We start from the raw sequence: 25,155 nt of genomic DNA on the forward strand, positions 1-25,155 counted from the left end.
CCAAGTCAAGTCTATGTTAAGTATCAGTAATGGGCCCTTTAGAAGTCGGTTGAATTTTGATTTTCTATAGAAGTGACGTTTACATTTTGAGATGCCATTTGTTTGTTTCCATTTCATTTTGACATTTGTCAAACAAATTGACATTTATTTAAAAATAAATTTCAACGCTGATTATGATGCCAGATTGTATGCGCCAAGTGGAGTATAATCGTGGCTATGTTGCCAAGTTTACGCCAAGTCAAGTCAAGTCTATGCTAAGTATCAGTAATGAAGGCTTAACGAAAGAGAAAGAAATGTCGTACACAACACCTAGTTCAATAAATTCTTTGACAGAAGCCAGTTGAACGCCTGAAATATCATAGGACGTGGTATGCAAATTAGACGACTTATAAAAAGACATTTGAAAACATTTAGGTAGAGATTATTGGCATTACAGCAATAAACAATATTATTTAGTTCATTTTGTAGGAGCACTGCACAAAGATAACTACAGAACTTCAGGACAAAGGCACAGAGGCCATCACTGTCACATTTTAAGGAGGGTTCAAGGGGGACAAAGCATTGCTAACGTCATCACCTGAGATAATGGGGGGGGGGGGGGGGGGGGGGCAAAATTTAAACGATCACAGAGCCCCGAGCGCGAATAAGAATTCAGATATACAGCAGCATCATCAAAGTTTGATTTAAAAAATTCAACAAACAGCTCGACTGTTTCAGTAAGCGACTAGGAGCTTGCTCCATTAAAGCTCATGGAGATCGGAATATTCGTCGAACCACGTTTGGAGCGGATAAAGATCCAAAAGGCTTTTGGTTTTTTTTAATAATGGGCCTTAATGGTGACGGCATCTTATTTTGTTCTTGTATTATCCCGAAAGAAAACTTTGAAGGTGCCCAGAATAAAAATCCACATATTTAATTTTTTTCCAAATAGTCTACTTTAAAGATTTCATCGTTACGAGAACCGATCGACCAAATCGTTTTTACGATAGATTTCATAGTAAGTAAACCAACTTCATTCATAAATCCATCATAAATAAGAAAGAAGAAGATTTATACAAACTTCAGCAAAAAAAGAAGAAAATAAGTAAAGTCGGTTTATTTCTTTGGAAATTAAGCAACTTGAGCGCACTGAATTAGATACATTCAAAAATAAAATAGATTAAAGCAATGTGAAACTACTTATTAATAAAAAAATTAACACCACGGCAGTAAATAATTGTCAATGTATTGGTTACATTTCGCGTTTGTCTTTTGACAATCCCTACGCCAGTGCAATGAAAAAAAATTAAGTCAGTTAATGAGATGAGCCAATCTTATAATTGAGCCATGAGTGTACCCAACTTATTACAATTTTCACTACACAACCCTACAAGAATACTGACTATTATCTGATTGTCAGCAATGTCAACCTAACAATCAGCGCCTCATACAAACTTTCTATCACGAACTTAAGGGGACTTGCGCAAATGTGATGTAAACAACTGTGTACGTGTGAGTTTTTGTCTCCTTCTTATACACCAACATGACCTACTGATTAAGTATATAGCCGTACTGCTCACTCTCATTCTTTTTCCTGGATCATTGATGACACTGTAACTATCAAAAAGTGTCATAAATGATAGTTTACTGTAGATATCAGGTTTGACTGTTATACTATCATAAATGACCATTGTTATATTCCGCCAAAAATGAAACAATGATTTTTGCTTTTTATATACTTTATTTCATTACGTTTTTAATTTTGTACGTGATAAAAGCATACGTGTTTTTTATTTGTTTAAAATAAATAGTTTTATAAGAATTCGAGTTGAGAATGTTCAATTTAAATTCAAAAAATAACAAAACAACGGAAGAGCGCTTTCCTCATGCGGAAACACATTTAAAAATGAATCACCACTAACCACTATTATTTTTCGCGAATCAATTTTTTGAGTGCGCCCCATACATTCTGACAGCTTTTGGTATTTTTTAATATTATTTTCGATTTTTTTTCTTTTAGCATGGAGCTTTGAAATGCTCCCTTTTTCATTTTTTAAACTTATTTTTTATATGGTTTTCGTCGGTTGAAAATGGCGGAATTTAAAAAATAACAAAACAACCGTGTTAATAATTTGATTGTCATATGACAGTCAGTAGTGACAACATGATTAAATCGGATAAACTGTTCTCGCATACATAAAATTCCGTTGAGAATTATGTATCTGTCTCACATGCATAATGGTATCTGCTGTATGTTATTTTGTTCTGTACCAGGTGTCCGAAGCTTTCCCAGTTTGAGTCCTTTTTCATGATTATAGGCTGTCGTTGGGAACATGCGGACATGCGTGAGCGAACAAAAGAACATACATAAATTTGAGTATCAATGTTTACATCATCGCAGGATCAGCATTGTCAATTACATGTGTGAGTGTATTAGAAGCGTTTCTTGTAGGGAATGAGAAGAAATGTCAATAAGTATTTTGGCTAATCTTCAAGCATTCCGTTCCTGTTCGTCCTTAAACAGTTTGTGTTTTCCATTTGGTGTTGAAATACATACCTATTGTAATGGGTTATCTGTGCCTTAACCTAAAAAATTTCAGTTTTAGTACGATTTTGACGTTAGTCCATCGATCTGCAAAATCAAAATATATAAAATTTGTATTTCTTACATATAGATGTCACCGTGCTGTCACCTTGTATGGTTCCGCCCTGGACCAATCAGAGCAGGCCAACACAAGATCAAAAAAATGGTGCTGCCACATGCACACATTTTTTATTGTTAACATTTTTGGATCTTAATTTTTTTCGATAAGTGGTTTACTAATATTCTCACTTGATAGTACCCATTACTAATTATTAAGATTGAAAGTCATGAAAAAATTAAAATTTGATTTATCCCGAATGCGGACTATGAGTCCGAATCGTCCGAATCGTATCGTATGGTGACCGACCCGAAATATACGCTCCGAAATAGAAAAAAATTTACAGAATCTTACACTGTCAAATAATTGTTGATGTTTTGATAACAAATTCTCTTTTCAAAATTATTGTCTCGAAACCGTAGAAAAATATTGGTTCTTTAAAGGGTCTTTACACGGGTAGATTTTTTAACTTCATTGGCTACTAAATTTGGTTGAACGTCGAAAAAGATGCGTTTTGATCTTTGGAAATTTTTTTCTTTTCGGAGATATTTACAAACAAAATTGAAAATTTTCATGTGGTTGTTGTAATTTAGATGATTTTGTTGTACACACCAGAAAAACTGTGAGTAAGTGTTTTGCGCGGATATAGTTTTGATCCCCAAACCGGTGTTGGATCCACCCATGGTAATTTTGTATAAACGCGGCCGAAGGCCGCGAACACAGAGAGGCGTTCTGCGCAAAAATACTATGGATTCCACCCCCGATTTCGGAACGCTCCGGGGCCATTTTTCGGTTTTTTGGAAATATCTTTTGCCAGAAATAAAATTTTGAATTTCCGCTTCCGGATTCGTGGCCCTGGGATCAAAACCCGTATTTTGACACCTCTTCGGATATTTTTGGACGAGTTTTAGCAGTTGTGAGCTAAAGTAAAGAATTATGTAAATATCTGTATGCAGACACATAAATTGTTTTGAAATTCCAAGTGCTTGCTATGAAAAAGCGTTTACTAGTTTTATGCCCATTGTTTTTAACTTTTGTAACAAACTAAAAAAGTGGCAGCACTAGCATAATTTCCATACACACACATCCACACAACTCTACACTGCCAAAGAAATCAATTAATTTGCGTTCAACTCTTCAAGCCGGTGGTTTCATCTGATCTGTGTAGAATTTTTGTTATTAATTCAGTGAAATTATTGCAAATAAATTTAACAAAAACTTTTAAGAAAATTTAGTAATATTGTGCTTGCTGTGGTTCAGCGATTAGTCGCCCAAAATAACACATATACACAATGCAACGAATGTTGGTGTTACTTGGCCTTTGTGTGGCACTGGTTGCAGCTGCTGAAGAAGACGTGCTGGAATTGAATGATGATAATTTTAATACTGTGCTACAAGAACATGAAACTACATTAGTTATGTTTTATGCGCCGTGGTAAGTTGTGAATTCTAAATACCTTTCAATAATTTTCTGCTAGAAGTGCATGTCATTTTATTTCCATTTGCGACCGGCATTAAAACAACACGTCATCTCTTTTCTCCTTATTGGAAGCCATTTTTTTTTGGAAATATTCACCATGTTCTCACTTTCGCCTTATGGGCATAGAAAAGAATGTAAAAAAAAGTTTGCCAATTAAGCCACGTTGGTTAATCATTCGTGTAATAAATTTAATTGTATGGCTCAGACAAGAATTGCTGGGGTTTCTCTTGTTTAATTTTGTAAAGCAGCGTGTGATATGTGCAGGCTGTTCGTGATATGTACTATAAAATAAAGACATTGGATGGGGTATGAAACAGGGCGAGGGAGAATAGCAAATGATTCGTTAGAAAAATCATAAAAACCCGCAAATCACTTGTAAATCAAAATTTTATCTCAGATAGTAAAGAACATTTCTAGATTAAGTTTCCATTTAGCAGTAAGTACAAACAATACCATACAACAGGTTCGGTTTCTAAAACAGCTAAACAATGTTGGGATGGGTGTCAAAATACGCAAATATTTCTTGACAGAAGTACATTTTTAATTGGGATTATTGATACCGAGATCAAAACGCCCACGCTCTACATTTTGGACTTGTTTTAGCAGTTGTTCCATCGTATTAAATTTCCCGAAGATGGAAAGCCTGTGGAGCTGATTCTTAAGGTTAATCCTAAAAGGTTCAACGTGGTCTTATCAAATCGTTTTCCGGAACATATAATAAAAATAAAATAAATAAAATACCGAAGCAATAACCGTCATAGGACCATCAACATGGACAAAACTCACCAAAGCCTTCGGGGAGTGTCTTTATTGGCACAAGAAGGAGTGATATTCTTTTGGTGGATATGCAATTGATCAAGCAAAATATATTTTATAAAGGCTTAAAAAGTTTTAACGCACTTTCTAATCATATAAAAAATAGTAATAATTTTAAAACGTTCATGAAAAAATTGATAGAGCACTGTAAAACTCTCCCGTTAAGGTAAACAAGTTTTAATTGTCCTTATTTTTGATTTTTCATGTACGGACACATGATGAGAATGCACAACCAGCTAAGCCTTAAGTTGTAGAATCATTAACCGGGACAGGAGTGGAAACACGTTCTTTCCAACCTTCCAATAAACATTACTAATTTCTTTGAGATACCAATAATAAAATAAAATAAAATAAGGCCAAATAAAAGTTGGAACGGGGGGATTGGAAACAAGTCCTTTTCAACCTCCCATCACATGTTGAACTGTGCTGATCGGAATCGACTCTCATTCCCACGGCGTCAAAAATGAAAATATATGTTCAAAATTGTGTTGCCTTATGCTGGGAGCACGTGAAAGAGTTACTCCCAGACTCGTCCGTTGATCATGCTAATAAATATGCTGATCGGAATCACGTGGCATTCCGAAAGCATATTCAATAGAACTAAGTAATTTTAATTAATGAATTGTATTTAGTAATTTAAGTTTCAGACCTAAACAGCTGTAATAATAAATAAATTAAATTAAAATTCTTGCTGCTAGACCCCAATTTAGTAAAACAATTCCATGGGCATCATTCGCAGTTAGTGTGCTCCGCCTCCCACACGAATGATCCTAGGTCGAGTCCAGGGCAAAACAACATCAGCAATTTAGACCCTAGTTTTAAATTTGAAAAGTTCTAATCATCTTCGCCCCTCGACAGCGATTTGGGAAACAGTCAGAGTGTACTTCTGCCATAAAAAGCATGCCGCAAATGGGAAAACAAACTGATCCTTGAATCTCTTCGAAGGCGCTCGTTGAATATGGAATCCAGAAGGTGACTGTAACGCAGCGTACCGAATTCATATTCGGTTAAGGTTAATTTTCCGGGTTTTGTTGTTGTTGTAGTTGCAGCGATAAGGTTGCTCCCAGAAGGCTTTGGGTAGTGTTATCGATATGATGGTACTTTGCTGGATACAGATCTGGTACGCTCCGGTAACACAGCACCATTAAGGTGCTAGCCCGACCATCTTTAAACCTTCAGGCCACCCCTCCCTCCTCAGGGTCGTCAGGACCTCGTCTGTTAGTGAAACAGGATTCGCCGCGGATAGATGAGGTTGGTAATTGGGTTTGGAGAGGCAATATATTGCGCTGACAACCTTAAGGGTTGCGCTACACAGCCCCTTGAATCTGGTATTTTAGTCGCCTCTTACGACAGGCATACCTACCGCGGGTATATTCTGACCACCTAACCCGCTGGGGTGTATTCCGGGTTTTCTTTGCCAGTTCGGTAAAAATAACTTCGGCCTGTATACATATCCGGTATTGACGAATATTCAAAGGTGGCGGTATAATGTACATATGTATCTCACAACCAAGCCAAAGGGGAGCTAACTGAAAAATCTGAAATATCGAAGTTGTGAGTGCCACTGGGCTTCTCAATTCAAAGTGTGCCGAACTGTGTGCTCGATTTATTAATACCTTTACTAATCTGCCAGAAAGGTTTTGTCAAACTTAAAAACAGCTTTGATGCATAAATGAGAGACAATTAGTTTTTCGCGTTTTTTAACAAAAGTAAACGTATCACGGGGTTTTGCTACTGGGGTCAAACGTGGGTCAGAGTTAAGGTTTATCTATGTAGACTCGTAAGATGCCTGCTTTTCAACATCGCAATACATGTTGAGCTAAGTTGATCGGAGCCACATACTTTCTAACAGCATGTAGACAAAAGATAATTGAAAAACTATATTTTACAAATTATGTTACTTTAAGCTGCAAGCACGGGGGATCGAAACACGTATTTTCCAACGCCTAATTAAAGAGTTGCTCACAAACTGGTCCGTCCGTTATGCTAGTCAATGTGATGGTTAGGGGGTCAGAATATACCTGCGGTAGGTATGCCCGTCGTAAGAGGCGACTAAAATACCAGATTCAAAGGGCTGTGTAGCGCAACCCTGCAGGTTGCCAACGCAATATATAGCTTCTCCAAACCCAATTGTCAACCTCACCTATCCGCGCCGAATCCTGTTTCACTAACAGACGAGGCTCTGGCGACCCTAAGCTCCTTATGGAACTTGGGGTTGGGGAGGGAGGGGATGGCCTGAAGGTTTAATGTGGCCACATAAATCGTTCCCGAGATGGTCGGGCCAGCACCTTAATGGTGCTGTGGTACCGGAGCGTACCGGATCTGTATCCGGCAAAGGACCATCACATCGATAGCACTCCCTAAAGCCTTCGGGGAGCAACCATATCGCTACGACAACAACAACAACTTATCATTTTTAATAGAAATGAAATAGAAGTTTTAATAAAATAAAAGGAAAATTTTCGATTTCTAATGCCCACAATCGATAATACAGTAGTAGGCGATCTCATATATAAATTATGGTACCGATTGGAAAAGGTTCGAAAAAGTAAAATTAAATTTTAATAGTTTCCATAGAGAAATCTTAACCTTGGACCGCGGTACGACATCGTCTCCATCGGCATAAAAATATATATGTGATATTTTTAACCTTTTGAAAGGATGAGACTGGAAAGATGTTTTTCTGTGACAAGATATACTCCTAATAGTGGGGAGTATCGTTACAAGTTTACCCTGCAAAAATTACGTGTTCCATTTTCTTCATGTTGGAGTACTCTAACAATACCCCTTTGCAAAGCGTTTGCGGACCACCATCAGGCGATCATAGCTCGTTTTTTAACGACAGTGATCACAACACGATGACGATCGAACAGAGTTGCCAAAAGTAAAATATTGCATGCAAATAACTGATAATAAAATTTTACTTTGGCTACTCTGATAAAATGCAACAGCGCACTGGTTTTATGTATACATACTATAGTATGTATAGAGAAATATTAGTTTCTTTATTCACGCAAATGCTAAATAACATAAGAATATTTGTAGTATAAAATATAAAAGTTGTATTGCCCCTATTCATTTACTTTCATTTTAAATTAAATTCACTTCGATAATTCTTTCCGACACAATTCCTCTTTAGTACTTTGGCATATGATCCTCTGTGGGTGCTCCATGGAGTACTACAGTGAAAGTACTTTGGAAAGTACTCTCACGTATGTACTCTATGGAATACTCACAAACAAAGCGAGAGTGGGATCACCTACTCTCATAGGACATCGCAATGGTAATTGGAGCACATTTTTGGTATGAATACAGATTAGATTTGGAGCAGTCCTATACTCCCAAAGGAGTTTCTTTACATTATTTATAGAGTACTCGCGTTTTTTGAAGGGTATGTATATGCATTAGGGTGGGTCGATTTGTATGGACGAAAGTTAACCAATATCGCGCCATTGATTTTTCGATAGGATTTGGGCTCAGGAAAAAAAGTTCCACTACGCATATCCAAAAAAAATAATTTTCGAGCCTGCGAAATTTCAGTTTTTTTTTTGATTTTATTCGACTTTGAATTTTAAGGTTTTTTTCATGAACTACTAAAAACATTTTCATATGTATACCCTGTTCGACCCAAAACGTTTTTACCGGACATTTTTGGGTCGGACAGGGTATAAATGAAAATTTAACAATCAAATGAAAATTTTTTATTAGGTCATGAAAAAAACTTTAAAAATCAAAGTAAAAAAAAAAAAAAAATGAAAAATTGCAGGCTCAAAAATTATTTTTTTGGGTATACGTAATGAAACTTTTTTCTGAGCCCAAATCCTATCGAAAAAACGATGGCGCGATATCGGTTAATAAATCGACCCACCCTAATATGCATGTATAAAGTGATAACAAAAAAATGCTTTTAGCAAAACAGATAGTTGACCGACTCCACTTTAAATTACATATATGTAGTTGCGAATCGTGAACATGAATAAGAAGTTTAGTGATATTTTATAGTCTAACGGTTGATCGAACTGCATAAAAGAATCGAGATAAATATATCAAAATGCTCAGGATGAAAAATATAACTGATTTGGCCATTTCCGTCCGTCCGTCTGTCCGCGCGTCTCTCAGTGTACAGGATAATTTGAGATATCTTATAATGTCTTTAAAAAGGGCGTGGCACCGCCAACTTGTGATAAAATCAATTTTACAAATATTAATCATAAATCAAAAACCGTTAAACCTGTCATAACAAACTTCGACAGAAGGTTGCCTTTACTATAAAGAATGCTTCGAAGAAAAATTAACGAAACCGGTTAAGGACCACGCCCACTTTTATATAAAAGATTTTTAAAATGGTCGTGGATGAATAAAATAAGGAATATCTTTACAAAAAAGAGATGTATATCAATTGTGCTTCATTTCCCAAATGACAAAGAAAAAAGAAAATTTTTTGAGAATGGGCGTGGCACTTCCTCTTTTTTGATTTAACGAATTTCTGTTTTGGAAGCCATAACTCGAAGAAAAATTAACATATTGTAATAAGATTAGGTTCACATATTTTCCTTATAGTAGGATTTTTGTTGTTATATCGGCCCACTGATTTGTAAGATCGTTGGTTCGAATCGAGCTCAAGGCCTAACAATAATTTTTTATCATTATTATTGTTATGATAAATTTTTTCTTAATTGAAAAAATTTTTAAATTAGAATAGAAGAAAGAAAAAATTTAGACAACTGCCAAAGCTCGTTGTATAGATCCATTTCGGGAACTGCTAAATTCCTTCATCGGCAACGTTTAGGCGCCGCTGCTATAACCATTCAGCCATCACAGCGGTTTTTTGTTTGTCTTCATTAATCCTACTTCTATTCTGGTTTGTGCCAATTGATACGTATTATAGTAGGATATATTTCTAGACAAATTGGACGAGATCGGTTAAGAACCACGACCACATTTATATAAAAGATGTTTAAAAGGGTAGTAGACTAGAATAATAATCTATATCTTAGCGAAAAATAAATTTGCATCCATGATATTGCACTTACCAAGTCTTATTGTAAAAGGAAATTTGGAGACATGTTTTTAATGGGCAGTGCCACGCCCCTATCGATTTTATCGATGTTGATGGTCCTTTGCCGGATATAGATCCGGTACTTTCCGGTAACAAAGCACCATTAAGGTGCTAAGCGGACCATCTCGGGACCACATTAAACCTTCTAGGCCATACCGCCCTCCCACCCCCTAGTTCCATTAGGAAATTGCGGTCGCCAGAGCCTCGCCTGCTAAATATGTGTATGATACACTCATATTTGTACAGGATTCCCCTCGCGTAGGTGAGGTTCACAATTGCGTTGCGGAAGCTTTGAAGCTATAAAGCTTTGTATTGCGCTAATCAACCCCTTGAATCCCAAAATGAATACCTCGTAAGAAAATCCGAAAAAGTAATCTAACTGAAATGATCTGTACAATTGAAACTCACGCTGAGTATATAATGTTCAGTTACACCCGAACTTAGACACCCTTACATGTTTTTTAAATTTTTTATTACTATCTTCATTTCTCTTTAAAACATTCTTAATTGAGAATAATTTCATTTTGTAATTTCATTCAAAATTTTTAGGTGCGGCCATTGTAAAAGACTGAAACCAGAATATGCTAAAGCAGCAGAAATTATGAAAGATGACGATCCACCAATTGCTTTGGCAAAGGTACTTAGGCACAAAAATCGTTTAAGCTTAACAAATTATAATAATGTTTTTCCTACTACTTTCCCGCAGGTTGACTGTACCGAAGCAGGTAAAGAAATGTGTAGCAAGTTCTCTGTAAGCGGCTATCCTACATTGAAAATATTCCGACGTGATTCGGTGTCGCAAGATTATAGTGGCCCACGTGAGGCGAACGGTATTGTAAAATATATGCGTGCACAAGTTGGCCCTGCATCAAGGTCAATCAAGTCGGTAGATGAATTCAATCAATTCCTTGACACTAAGGATACAACGGTATTTGGTTTCTTCGAAGATCCAGATGTAGCACTAGCCAAATTGTTTTTGAAATTCGCTGATAAGAATCGCGAGAAATATCGTTTTGGTCATAGTAGCGATGCTGATGTGCTGGCTAAATATGGAGAAACGTAAGTGATTGCTTGATTAATATTACTAATAATTGTATGCAAACGGGAAGAATGAATGAGACTAACACTTAGAAGACTGATTCAAGACTATTAAAATTAAATTTATACATATTCGTGTACCTGTATTTGTATATATGTAACTGTATTTAAAAATAATTGTTTATTTTACTATTTTTTTGCAAAAAAATCTAATAATAATTAAATATTTATTTTAAAACAATGGGTAATAATTTTAATGATTGTCGATTGGATTAATTTGTTGTATTGTATTGATGTCCAGTGGTTTTTGCATCTGAATCCCGTAGATAAAATTTAAACTTTGAAAGTAGATGCATATGATTATTAACAATAGTTAAAAGCAACAACAAGATTGATAGGGTTTAGCAAGGGTTGTTGTAACATCAAAAACAAAAATAGAAAAGCAAATCTAAATTTTCAGTACAAAATTTTCCAGAGGGGTGAAGGCCTTTTTTCACCTTTTTTGATTCCTTTAAATTTTTTTTGGGTTTTTTTTTGAATGTCTTTATTTTTATGCTATCTTATAAACTTTAGGCTTTTTAGCATTTTTAATAATGGGTTCGAAGACCGACGCACAGTGGTCTGGATTTAGCTATCAGTGGACTTAGGGAAATGAAAAAAATATAAGTTAATAACACAAAAACTTTGATGGGGATCGATTTTAAGTCTCATTACGTGACGTTTTTATATATGAATATTTTTTCATAAAGTCTTAAACAAAAAAGTTAGAGCAAATAAAAAAATTTTATGTATAGGAAAAATCACATTTTTACCGTTAACTCATTTTCTCACATTTCCTCAAAACTTGATTAATTTATTTATATAGTTGTAGTACTATGCAATGTACTCGGTTTCATGGTTCGAAAAGGTTCGCGTTTTTTTATTTTTTATTATTTTTTTTTTTTCAGTATTACGAATCACTTTTTCATTATGGGTAGAATTTAAAAACAAATATATTTTTTTTGTCTTTTTTTTTTTTTTTTAATGTTAGTATTGCGAATCCCTTTTTAATTCTGGGAAATATTTAAAAACAAAAATTTTTGATAATTCATATTATACATATAAGTATATGACCAAAAAAAACTTCAATAATTTTCTCAACTCTTGTTGTTTGTTGTTGTTGCATTATCGAAAGAAAGCGGTGAAAGAAAGCGGTGAAAAATATGCGCATATTCTAAAATCTTTTTAAATTAGTTATACGCACTAAATATTTGTGAAAAATATACATAAAAACTCTAAAATTCAACTACAATTAGCGGACATAAATGTTCTGCAGTTATTTGATGCAAAAACATTGTAAACTACTTTTATAATAAATTTTGTATATGTGTAAAGAAGAATGGAGAAAAAATGTGACAAATGCAAAAGTAATATACGAGGAGAAGCGTCAAAAATTCGGTGTGAAGGGGTGTGTGGTAAATATTACCACCTAACAACAAAATGCTCAGGCTTGGATCAATACAGCGTCTCCAAACTTGAAGAATGTGAGATGCTTAGGTTTATGTGTACTGACTGTGTGCAGTATGTACATAACGTTGATGACATCCTTAAAGATATGCAAATGGTGGTAAAGCAGAATGGACAACAATTAGCAGAGTATAGAAGTGAGTTTGATAATTCACTAAAGAAAAATGAGCGAGAGATTAAACAAGTACTTAAAGCAGTGGAAGTTGCATTTAGTGAAAGAATCAAAGCAATGCAAAAAGCTCAAGAGTCTTGCGAAAGAAGTGTGAAAGAAGTAAACAAAATCCGTGAAATAGCAGAAGGGTTTAAGCGAAGCAGTGAGCAAGTATGCGAAGAGTTAAAAAGCAATAAAAATGACAATAAGAAAATGATTGAAACAATTAGTAATGAAAATAAAAAAATATGCACAGAAATAAAGAGAAACGGCAATGTCGAAGCCAAGGCATCGTATGCAGCTGTAACAAAAGCGTTGCCAGAGATTAGAAAAGTTGTTCCCTTAATAGTTAAGCCAAATACAAAGCAAGGTGCTGAAAAAACCAAAAATGATCTAAACTTGAATGTCGATCCAAAGGAGCTACAAATTACAAATATAGTAGCAAGACAAAGCGGTGTAGTGATTGTAGAGAGTGCAAATTACCATGATCGTGAGAAAATAAAAAATGCTATTGAGAACAGCCTCGGAAATAACTACAATGTGAAGATTCCTATGAAAGTGAAACCAACCGTTATTGTAACTGGTATAAATTTCAAGTATGATAATGATGAGCTTACCCAGAGAATTAAACGTCAGAATAATTGTCTATCCGAAACAGATATAAAAATTGTCAAGCAGTATGAAGTTAAAAAAAATGAGAAAATTTACTATAATGCCGTAATTGAAGTGGAGGTTGAAGCTTTTATGAATATACTAGCCGGAGAAAGGCTCAATGTAGGCTGGGAGCGGTGCAGAGTATATGATGCAGTGCAAGTACTATGTTGTTTCAAATGCAAAGGCTTCAATCACAAAGCCAGTGACTGCAAAGAAAAAGAAGTATGCACAAAATGCTTGGGTGAGCATAAATATGTGGTATGCAATAAAGAAGCAATAAATAAATGCATCAACTGCATCAGGGCAAATAAAGAATTAAATTTGGGACTGGACGAAAATCACGATTCCATGGACAGAATGTGTCCTGTGTATCAACAAAAGCTCATAGCAAGGAAGAGGAAGATTGGCTATTAGCAACCAACGAGGGAATCTGTAACCACAAAGCACAAGTCAAAAACTAAAACAAACCTGCGTAACAAAGAGCTCAACTTGGACTGTATATATCTTAATATTAATAGTATTACAGCAAATAAGCTAGAGCTGGAACATCTTATAGAAATAAAAAAACCCAGCATTGTTTTATGCGCGGAAACATGTACAACAGATAAAATCATGGATTCTGAGCTATGCATTTCCACATATAAATTCATCCGCTGCGATTCCCACAGTAGACATACAGGTGGTGTTCTAATGTATGTACATGAAAATTTACAATATAGCATAGTGTGTAATAAAGCTATTGACAGGAATGTGTGGTGCATTGTCATAAAACTTAAAAAATATGCGTTAAAATGGCAAATTGGTGTACTCTATCACTCACCAAATAGCAGTGATGCTGACTTCATGACATACTTAAACAATGTCATCAATGAACACCTCAGGGAATCTGACAACATTATAATAGTTGGAGATTTTAACATTAATATGAATATATCATCAACATACTCAAACCAGCTTATAAGTTTATTTGCACAAATGGCTATGGTACAAAGAATAAATTTCAACACAAGAATAACTGAGCACTCCTCTACGAAAATAGACTTACTCTTCAGCAATAATGAGCAAGTTAAAACTGAACATGTAAGTGGATATAAAATTTCCGATCATGAAACAATTCATTTCAAAGTACCAACAGCTAAATATTGCAAAATGAGAAAAGTTGCTACTGTCACCAACTGGGAGTACTATAGCGCAGAAAATCTTTTAAATCTGCTGCGAACGTGCGACTTTAGCTCTGTGTCTCATGTAGGCATAGAACGTAGAACTGAGATCCTGAACAATATTTTAACTGAAGCTATGCAAGCATTGACGTATGAGAAGAGGATCCAAATACAACTGAGGAATAAGTGGTATGACCGTGAGCTAAATGAACTGCACAAAAGAAAATTTGAATTCTATAATACTGCTAGAAATACTGGCAACTGGGTGGATTATAATGGCATAAAAAAAATATATAAAAAAACTGTTATGTATAAAAAGAAGAAATATATGGAAGATAAAGTGCTCGATAGTGCAGGAGACATGAAGCGGATGTGGAAGTCTTTAAAACATCTTGCTGAGCTCACCGATGACAGAAAGGTCGTTAGCAAAATAGTAATTAACGGTGAATGCCTCGAGAAGGAATACGATATAGCCAATGCCCTAAATACATTTTTTGTACAGAGCATAGCTGAAATTAATGATAGCATTGAAATAATTCCAATTGCGGCAGAAACAAGTGTAAATAATGCAATTGAAACTTTTCAATTCACCGACGTAGAGTTAGATGATATAATGAACATTACTAAATCTTTTAGAAACAAATATGGTGGAAAAAAGCTTTTGTCGGAGGGGGTATTTAAAGATACCATGATTTACATTGCTCACTTCTACAAAGATATAATAAATGAATCAATAAACAGTAGCATTGTTCCAAATTGCTGGAAAGTATCAACTATAGTACCTGCGGAAAAAGTCAAAAATACAGTAAGGCCAGAGGAACTGCGCCCAATTAATACGCTACCCGCAGATGAAAAAATTATGGAAACGGTGGTTAAAAATCAATTAGTGGCATATCTAGATAAATACCAAATTATTATACCTGAACAATCTGGGTTTAGGAAAAGCCATTCTTGCGAAAACGCACTGAATATGGTTATTGCGGAATGGAAAGAGGATATAACTGATAAGAAAGTTGTGATCTCAGTCTTTTTAGACTTAAAACGTGCTTTTGAAACTGTGGATAGAGAGGAACTGCTGAATGTTATGTTTAATAATGGGATAAGAGGAAAATCCTTGGAATGGTTCAGAAGCTATTTGAGTAATAGAAAACAGAAGACGATAATTGGAAGTGCAGTTTCACCGGTTGCTGATGTACATATTGGGCTACCGCAAGGTTCAGTATTGGCACCGCTATTGTTTACAATATATATTAACGATATTAAAGAATGCTTGAAATATTGCAATATTCGACTATTTGCGGATGATGCATTGATAACCATTAGTGAAAGAAGTGCGGGCTTTGCGGTATCGAAAATGCAAGAAGACTTAGACTCCCTTTACAAATGGCTATGCCATAGAAAGTTGAAAGTGAACGTGGATAAAACCAAAAGTATGATATTTTGCAAAAATCAAAGCATTATGGGTGCCAATAACCTTAGCAATATTACTCTGAAGATAAGAAATGTTGAAATTCAGCAAGTAGACAAGATCAAATACCTAGGAGTCTGGATCGACAAAAACCTTAGATTTGGAGAACACATAAGTTATTTAGAAAACAAAATTGCAAAAAAATTGGTTTTATGTACAGAACTTGTAAATATATTAGTCAACGACACAAATTATTAGTGTATCGATCAATTATTGAACCGCACTTTATCTATTGTATTATCTCAACGGGAGAATACATTTTAATCATGAAATACATAACTATGGAACTAGAAGCAGCGGAAATATAAGACTGCCTAGAGTAAGAACGGAGTTCGCGAAGAAGACTTTAGAATATATAAGTTATAAAATGTACAATGAATTACCAAATGCGATAAAAGACTGTGAAAATATTAATAAGTTTAAAGCAAAATTATTTTTATACTGTAAGTCATTAAGCATGTAATGTATACAATTTATTTATATATATATATATTTTTTTTTTTTACCTTGAACTAGGTCTTAAAGACCGTAAATAAATAAATTATTATTATGTTGTAGCAATGCTCGCCCCACCTAATAGCCGCGACCGATCACAAATTGTCATCAATATCCTCTAACGGGAGTCCAAGGAAACTTGCCGTTTCAACAGGGGTGGACCATAAGGTAAGGGGTGTTAGAGGCGTTGATTCCACATTACAATTAAAGAGATGGTTAGTGTCATGTGGGGACACATTGCAAGCGGGGCATACATTTTGCATGTCGGGGTTGATTCTGGATAGGTAAGAGTTTAACCTGTTACAGTATCCAGAACGAAGTTGAGCAAGAGTGACACGCGTTTCCCTGGGGAGTATGCGTTCCTCTTCCGCGAGTTTTGGATACTTTTCTTTAAGTACTGGACTCACCGGGCAATTCCCGGCATAAAGGTCCGACGCCTGTTTATGGAGTTCACTGCGGACCTGCTTGTGTTTTTTCGCTTCATACGGCTGGGTTCTCAGGTGCCGTATTTCCTCAAAATGCTTACGGAGATGACTCCTTAGCCCCTAGGCGGTGCTGGTTCATCAATCAGATGTCTGTTGGGATGCCCAGGTTTCTGGGTATTCAACAGGAACTGTTTGGTCAGCATCTCATTTCTCTCCCTGATGGGGAGTATTCTCGCCTCATTATGCAGATGGTGTTCTGGGGACATAAGAAAACAGCCCGTGGCGATTCTGAGAGCAGTATTTTGGCAGGCCTGTAGTTTCTTCCAGTGGGTAATTTTTAGGCTTGGCGACCATATGGGTGACGCGTAGCACGTAATCGGCTGGCTAATTGCTTTGTAGGTAGTCATGAGCGTTTCTTTATCTTTTCCCAGTATACTGCCAGCGAGGGATTTGGGGATTTTGTTACGGCTCTGAATTCTCGGAACAATTGCGGCTGCGTGCTCACCAAAATGTAGATCCTGATCAAAGGTCACACCCAAGATTTTGGGATATAGGAATGTGAATGTTCAAAATGGACGACATTTGGGACGTCCATGTTGTAAATAAGGTCGCGGAAGATTTAGTCGGTGATAATGCCAGGTTTCGCGAGGCGAAAAAACTGGAGAGATCAGGGAGGTAGCCGATTATTTTTTTCCATAGCGCATCGATCTTTGGGCCTGGGCCTGTGGCCATTATTGTGCAGTCATCTGCGTAGGAAACGATTGTGACTCCTTCCGGTGGTGAAGGTAGCTTAGATATGTAGAAATTAAACAAAAGTGGGGATAGGACACCACCCTGTGGCACCCCTTGTTTAATTCTCCTTAGTTTTGATGTTTCGTTTCTAAATTGCACCGATGCCTGCCGACCACCCAGATAATTTGCGGTCCACCTTTTAAGACATGGGGGAAGGGTAGACCCTTCCAGGTCTTGCAGTAACGAGCCATGGTTGACCGTATCAAAAGCTTTTGATAGGTCTAGCGCTACGAGTACTGTTATATGGTGGAGGTATTGATTTAAACCGCAATTTATCTGGGTGCTAATGGCATTTAGCGCGGTGGTAGTGCTATGGAGTTTTCTGAAGCCATGCTGATGAGGGGCTAGCTGCAAATTTGCGTGGTATTAAGGGAGCAAAATGGCTTCAAGCGTCTTTGCCACTGGCGATAGGAGAGATATCGGACGATACGACTCACCTATGTTAGCTGGTTTCCCAGGCTTTAGTAGCGGGACCACCTTGGCCATATTCCATTTCTCGGGTATGACAAAGGTGGAAAGAGACAGGTTGAAGACATGCGCTAAATATTTGAAACCCTCTTTCCCTAGGCTTTTAAGCATCGGCATGGCTATGCCGTCTGGGCCCACTGCTTTGGATGGTTTAGCGCGACCAATGGCGTCCTCGACCTCTTTAGCGGTGATGGTGATTGGTGACGCGCTGAATTTGTGTTTATGTGCGTGTATATTGGCTCTCCGTCTATCTTTGTCAACTCTTGTTTCATGGCCTACTATCAACTCTTTGTAACCTTTTTTATAGCAAGTAAATCACTTTGATTTCATGGCCAACTATTAACTCTGTATAAACTCTATGATTCGTCGAGTTTTCGCGAATTTTGCACACATTTTTTAAAATAAAATTGAAAGCTTCTGGATTAGCCCTTGATACATATTTTTTTTGAGAAATAGTAAAAATTATGTTAGTGAAGCCAAAATTGCTGGAAATTGGAAAAAATACCTAGATGTACACATATGCTCGTTAGGGTATGTCGATATGAAACCCGGTTACTAAAAGTTTTATAACTTTTTTAAATTATGTTTTACGAAAAAATGTTATATAACAATAAATTATGGAAAAAGATCACAGAATACGAAAATGTACATTTAAAGTCCTAAGTCCCAACTTTTCAATTTCGGTCCACTGTGCGACACCTTCAATTTTTGTGCTTATTATTGTTATATGTTTTTTATTTATTTTGTTGTTCATTTTTATAGATAATTTAAATGTTTTTGATCATGGGCTGGAAGTGTTTAATTTTTATAAAATTTTTTTAATTGTTTTATTATAATATAATAAATATTATAATCAGTTATTATCTGATGTTTCTTAATGGTTAATGATTGTGGTTCATTTAAAAATTGTTTTTTTTTAGTTTTTGGTTCATGAATAGGGATATTAATATCGATACAACTTAAAGAATTATCAATAGGTTTAAATACTTATCGTCCTTTTTATCCAAACTAAACTCAAAATAAAATAATAGATTTTTTTTCTCAGGCTCACTTGCTGGACGGGGAGCTATCTTTTTAATATGGAGTTAATTTGAAAATTTGTCAAATATGTATGAGTTTAACCCTTCATGGGAAGAGCTAGCCTGATTTAAAAATAATACCTGTTCTGCTAGTGATGGACCTTTTTGATTGAGAATCCTTTTTATATTTATACTTTATATATAGTGAAAGGATTGTGCTCATTCGTCCACCACATTTGGCCAACAAATTTGAGGAGTCTGATGTCAAATTCGACGGATCAACTGAGTCTGATTTGAGTGAATTCATTAAAGAAAATTTGTAAGTTTCAAAAATTATGCTTTCAATACAAAAAAAAAAAAAAAAGTCATGTAAATGTATGTGCCATTTCTCCCCCTCATAGCCATGGTTTGGTCGGCCATCGTACACAGGACACAGTGCCTGATTTCAAAAATCCACTCATTGTAGCTTACTTTAGCGTTGATTATGTCAAGAATCCTAAAGGTACAAATTACTGGCGTAATCGTGTACTCAAAGTGGCTAAAGAATTCGCCAAAAAAGCTACATTTGCCATTAGTGCAAAGGATGATTTCCAACATGAATTGAATGAATTTGGCTATGATTTTGTGGGCGATAAACCTGTTATACTTGCACGCGATGAAAAGAATCTCAAATATGCTTTGAAGGAAGAATTCTCCGTTGAGAATTTACGCAATTTTGTTGAAAAGTTGTTGGAGGGTGAACTGGAACCTTATGTAAAATCTGAAGCTATACCCGAGAATAATGATGCACCCGTAAAAGTAGCAGTTGCCAAAAATTTCGATGAAGTAGTCATAAATAATAATAAAGATACATTAGTTGAGTTTTATGCTCCATGGTGTGGCCATTGTAAAAAGTTGGCACCTATTTTTGATGAGGTTGCTGAGAAGCTACAAGATGAGGATGTTGTTCTGGTTAAAATGGATGCCACTGCCAATGATGTGCCACCTGAATTTAATGTACGTGGATTCCCAACTCTATTCTGGTTACCAAAAGATGCAAAGAATACGCCTGTTGCTTATAATGAAGGTCGTGAAGCCGATGATTTCATCAAATATATTGCCGAACATGCAACTGATGAACTTAAAGGATTTGATCGTAGTGGCAAACCGAAGAAGACCGAACTGTAAGTTGGTGTTTGCTGCCAAGTTTCATCTGAATAAATAGTGTTGTGTGCATAATTGAAAGGGCATATACATATTTAAACAAAAAAGTTAAAGTTTAAACTTTTCCATTAAAAATTGTAAAACATTCTACTAAGTATAAATATATACATTAAGCTAGCTAAGGCGCTTAACTTTTTTTTAACTTTCTTCCTGCAAGCGCTAGTATAGTGATAAATTTAACTTTTTTAAACTGAATAAAATAAAGTAGTAGGAACGTACTAGTATTAAATAAAATACTTGGATTCACGTAACTCTGATTATCAGCTTATCTACACATGTGGTTATATTTTTTACATTTTACAAAAACAATCCACAATGGACACTAGACTGGGTCGATTTATTAACCGATTTCATTTGATTGTAAAATTTTAAATATTTTCAAAAAATTGTTATCGACAACGTTTTTAGCGGACATTTTTGGGTCGGACAGAGTATACATATGAACATTTTTTAGTAGGTCATGAAAAAAACCTTAAAAATCAAAGTCGAAAAGGCAAAAAAAAATTAAATTTCGCAAGCTCGAAAATTATTTTTTTGGGTATGCGTAGTGGAAATTTTTTTCATGAGCCCAAATCCTATCGAAATTTCGTCCATATAAATCGACTTACTCTAATGGACACATTCAGCCAGCAGTAGAAACCCTGGAAGAGAATAGCTTACGCTGCAACCGTCTTAACTTTTATATTGACAGTCAAGCAGCAATCAAGGCAATAATCTCGCATAGCACAGCATCTAAATGCGTGTTAGAGTGTAAGCAGTCGCTGGAGAGAATCGGGACAGGGAGAAAAGCATACATCTATATTGGGTCCCAGGTCGTATGGGAATAGATGGGAATGCAAAATCGGATGAACTAGCTAATAAAAAGTGCGCATCCCTTGAAGCTTGAACCGTAGACGTCCCAATTAGACTGGGCGAGATTAAGAAAAGGCGAGAGGTGCACATGATCGACCAAGCGGAAAGGCGTGGGTTCAAGCGCGTGGCTGTAAAGTGTCGAAGATTATGTGTAGGTCTTACAACCTTAGACTAACAAAGTTGCTTCTATCATTAACAAGTAAGGAAGGCTAAGTTCGGGTGTAACCGAACATACATACTCAGCTGAGAGCTTTGGAGACAATATAAGGGAAATCACCATGTAGGAAAATGAACCTAGGGTAACCCTGGAATGTGTTTGTATGACATGGGTATCAAATGGAAGTTACTAAAGAGTATTTTAAAAGGGAGTGTGCCATAGTTCTATAGGTGGATGCCATTTCGGGATATCGCCATAAAGGTGGGCCAGGGGTGACTCTAGAATGTGTTTGTACGATATGGGTATGAAATGAAAGGTGTTAATGAGTATTTTAAAAGGGAGTGGGCCTTAGTTCTATAGGTGGATGCCTTTTCGAGATATCGCCATAAAGGTGGACCAGGGGGACTGTAGAATGCCTTTGTACGATATGGGTATGAAATGAATGGTGTTAATGAGTATTTTAAATGGGAGTTGGCCTTAGTTCTATAGGTGGAGGACTTTTCGAGATATCGCCATAAAGGTGGACCAGGGGTGACTCTAGAATGTGTTTATACAATATGGGTATGAAAGGAAAGGTGTTAATGAGTATTTTAAAAGGAGTGGGCCTTAGTTCTATAGGTGGACGCCTTTTCCAGATATCGCAATAAAGGTGGACCAAGGGTGACTCTATAATTCGTTTGTACGATATGGGTATAAAATTAAAGTTACTAATGAGGGTTTTAAAAGGGAGTGGCCCATAGTTGTATATGTGAAGGCGTTTTCGAGATATCGACCAAAATGTGGACCAGGGTGACCCAGAACATCATGTATCGGGTACCGCTAATTTATTTATGTATGCAATACCACGAACAGTATTCGTGCCAAGATTCCAAGGGCTTTTGATTTCGCCCTGCAGAACTTTTTCATTTGCTTCCACTTAATATGGTAGGTGTCACACCCATTTCACAAAGTTTTTTCTAAAGTTATATTTTGCGTCAATAAACCAATCTAGTTACCATCTTTCATAAATTTTTTTCGTATTTGGTATAGAATTATGGCATTTTTATTTCATTTTTCGTAATTTTCGATATCGAAAAGTGGGCGTGGTCATAGTCGGATTTCGGCCATTTTTTATACCAAGATAAAGTGAGTTCAGATAAGTACGTGAACTAAGTTTAGTAAAGATATATCGATTTTGTCTCAAGTTATCGTGTTAACGTCCGAGCGAAAGGACAGACGGTCCACTGTGTATAAAAACCGATTTCGCCCATTTTCACAGAAAACAATTATCGTCATAGAATCTATGCCCCTACCAAGGACTGGTAAATTTTTGTTCGACTTATGGCATTAAAAGTATTCTAGACAAATTAAATGAAAAAGGGCGGAGGAACGCTCATTTTGAAATTTTCTTTTATTTTTGTATTTTGTTGCACCATATCTCTACTGGAGTTGAATGTTGACATAATTTACATATATACTGTAAAGATATTCCATTTTTTGTTAAAATTTGACATAAAAAAAATATATATTTTTAAAGTGGGCGCGTTCTTCATCCGATTTTGCTAATTTTTATTTAGCACATATATAGCAATAGTAGTAACGTTCCCGCCAAATTTCATCATGATATCTTCAACGACTGACAAATTACAGCTTGCAAAACTTTTAAATTACATTCTTTTAAAAGTGGGCGGTGCCACGCCCATTGTCCAAAATTTTACTAATTTTCTTTTCTGCGTCATAAGGTCAACCCACCTACCAAGTTTCATCGCTTTATCCGTCTTTGGTAATGAATTATCGAATTTTTTCGGTTTTTCGAAATTTTCGATATAGAAAAAGTGGGCGTGGTTATAGTCCGATATCGTTCATTTTAAATAGCGATCTGAGATGAGTGCCCAGGAACCTACATACCAAATTTCATCAAGATTCCTTTAAATTTACTCAAGTTATCGTGTTAATGGACAGACGGACGGACTGACAAGGCTCAATAAAATTTTTTTCCGATACTGATAATTTTGATATATGGAAGTCTATATCTATCTCGATTCGAGAGGATTGTAGACTCATGACGGGTATTCTAACTGAACACTGCCTTCTGGCGGCACATGCCTTTAAATGAGGCTTGGTCAGTGATAGCAGATGTAGGAAGTGCGGGTTGGAGGAGAAAACCATCGAGCACGTTCTATGATCGTGCCCTGCACTTGTCAGGCTAAGACTCCAGCTATTAGGAGTGATACAGCTGTCAGATCTAGAAGCAGCAAGTGGCTTAAGTCCTAGGAAGCTTCTAGTATGTGTCAAGAGGGCGGAGTTATTTTATAACATAGATCCTGGTTTTTGATAGGGGTTTTCAGTTTGGTCGTTAAAACAAACTTCTGGTGACACTACGGACTCAGTCAGTCTTTGTGAGGTCCTCATGGAGCGGCCAGTTCAACCTAACCTAATGGACACATCTAATTTTTAGCAGAAAAGTTGATAACGAGCTGTCGTAAGCATTCCAAATGTGTTTTCATTTGATTTCCAGTACACATTTTCCTCCAACATATCAAAAATGCTGAAATCCCTTATACGCATACCTGGGGTGTGACTCCGTATTGCGATTTGAAAACTGTCAATAACATATGTGGAGGTCCAAATCAAAATAAGTCATTTACGCCATAAGTGATTTCAAAAAAAATTATACAGCCCTATTCTGCATTTCGACTTGGATTGGAATTTTTTCGATTTGGCAATTTTGGTATTCTGTGTTCCAATCTATTTCGATCCAACTTCGAATCGTTCGATTTTTTGTATTCTGCATTTCGATCGTAGTTCCGTTTTTCTAAGTTGCAAATTAGTTGGCGGAAAAATATTTTCTTTTTATTTTTTCATTAATTTATAACAGAATTTTAACAAAAATGTAAGTAAAACTTGTTAATAAACGTAGAAGGCTTGATGATGATTGTTTTTTATATGTTTCCAGGTCAAAAACAACATGTCGATGTCGAAGTCCTTGGACGTATTTGCCCCGCAAAAGTATCTAACACATACTTGAAAGCATCCTTGTTAAGTCGAGTGTTTTTTTTTTGAACCTAAATAAGAGAATAAGTCTTTAAACTTTACCTCTTTTAAGTTCAATTTCTTACAATTCGTCACTCATCTCAAATGGATTACACAAATGTCGCAATATTTGCCTTTCCATTCTCTTCTGGCCATTTTCGTATGCGTTACTTTCCAACTCCACAAATATGCCGCGGCTATTGATTCCATTATAATAGACAGCTAAAATTTGTGTCTGTTCGTTGGGCCAGTTATATGCCAAAGCAAGCTGCCGGCGTAGAGGAAGGTGAAGCGAAAACGTAAACAATCATTGCGGAAGGAATAAATAAACCTTTATAAAGTATTTTAGGCCACTGCAATGAAATTAGCATCCTTAAATTCAGAAAATGTCAACTATATTCGTGCAGGAATCCGTTTTAACAAAACTTGGTGGCCACGGCAGGGAATTGGCCAAAAGAACGACAAAAACACACTTACAATTATGAAAGCACTTCACTCAAAAGAATATAACACTACGGCAATATATTCTATTGCTTTTTTTTTGTACAAAATGGCGTGGATAATAAAATATAAACGTTTTTCAGTGTTTTTTACAAATTTGCTTTAATTTATTTTGTTCCAATGTTCAAACATTCCGTACCAACAGATGATTTCGAAAAATCATTTGCTCTTCCTCTTCTCTTTACGATTCCGTCGTAATGCAGAATACCAAACTTCGATTAAAGCGGAGCGGAGAACGGGAACGTAATCGAAATGCAGAATAGGGGTGATAAATTTTA

The 25,155-nt window shown here is 36.0% G+C and overlaps 1 protein-coding gene across 1 annotated transcript; it reads left to right on the forward strand.

Moving 5' to 3' along the window:
* The first annotated feature begins 3,720 nt into the window (after positions 1 to 3,720).
* Positions 3,721 to 20,623, forward strand: ERp60 (disulfide-isomerase A3). The gene is made up of 5 exons (XM_067775154.1): positions 3,721 to 4,056; positions 10,526 to 10,613; positions 10,683 to 11,035; positions 19,358 to 19,471; positions 19,554 to 20,623. Exons 1-5 carry the CDS (start codon positions 3,914 to 3,916, stop codon positions 20,317 to 20,319), a joined length of 1,464 nt encoding a protein of 487 aa, XP_067631255.1. The 5' UTR covers positions 3,721 to 3,913; the 3' UTR covers positions 20,320 to 20,623.
* The last annotated feature ends 4,532 nt before the right edge of the window (positions 20,624 to 25,155 follow it).

This window comes from Eurosta solidaginis, chromosome 3, assembly GCF_040869045.1.
Source record: "Eurosta solidaginis isolate ZX-2024a chromosome 3, ASM4086904v1, whole genome shotgun sequence".
NCBI lineage: Eukaryota > Metazoa > Arthropoda > Insecta > Diptera > Tephritidae > Eurosta > Eurosta solidaginis.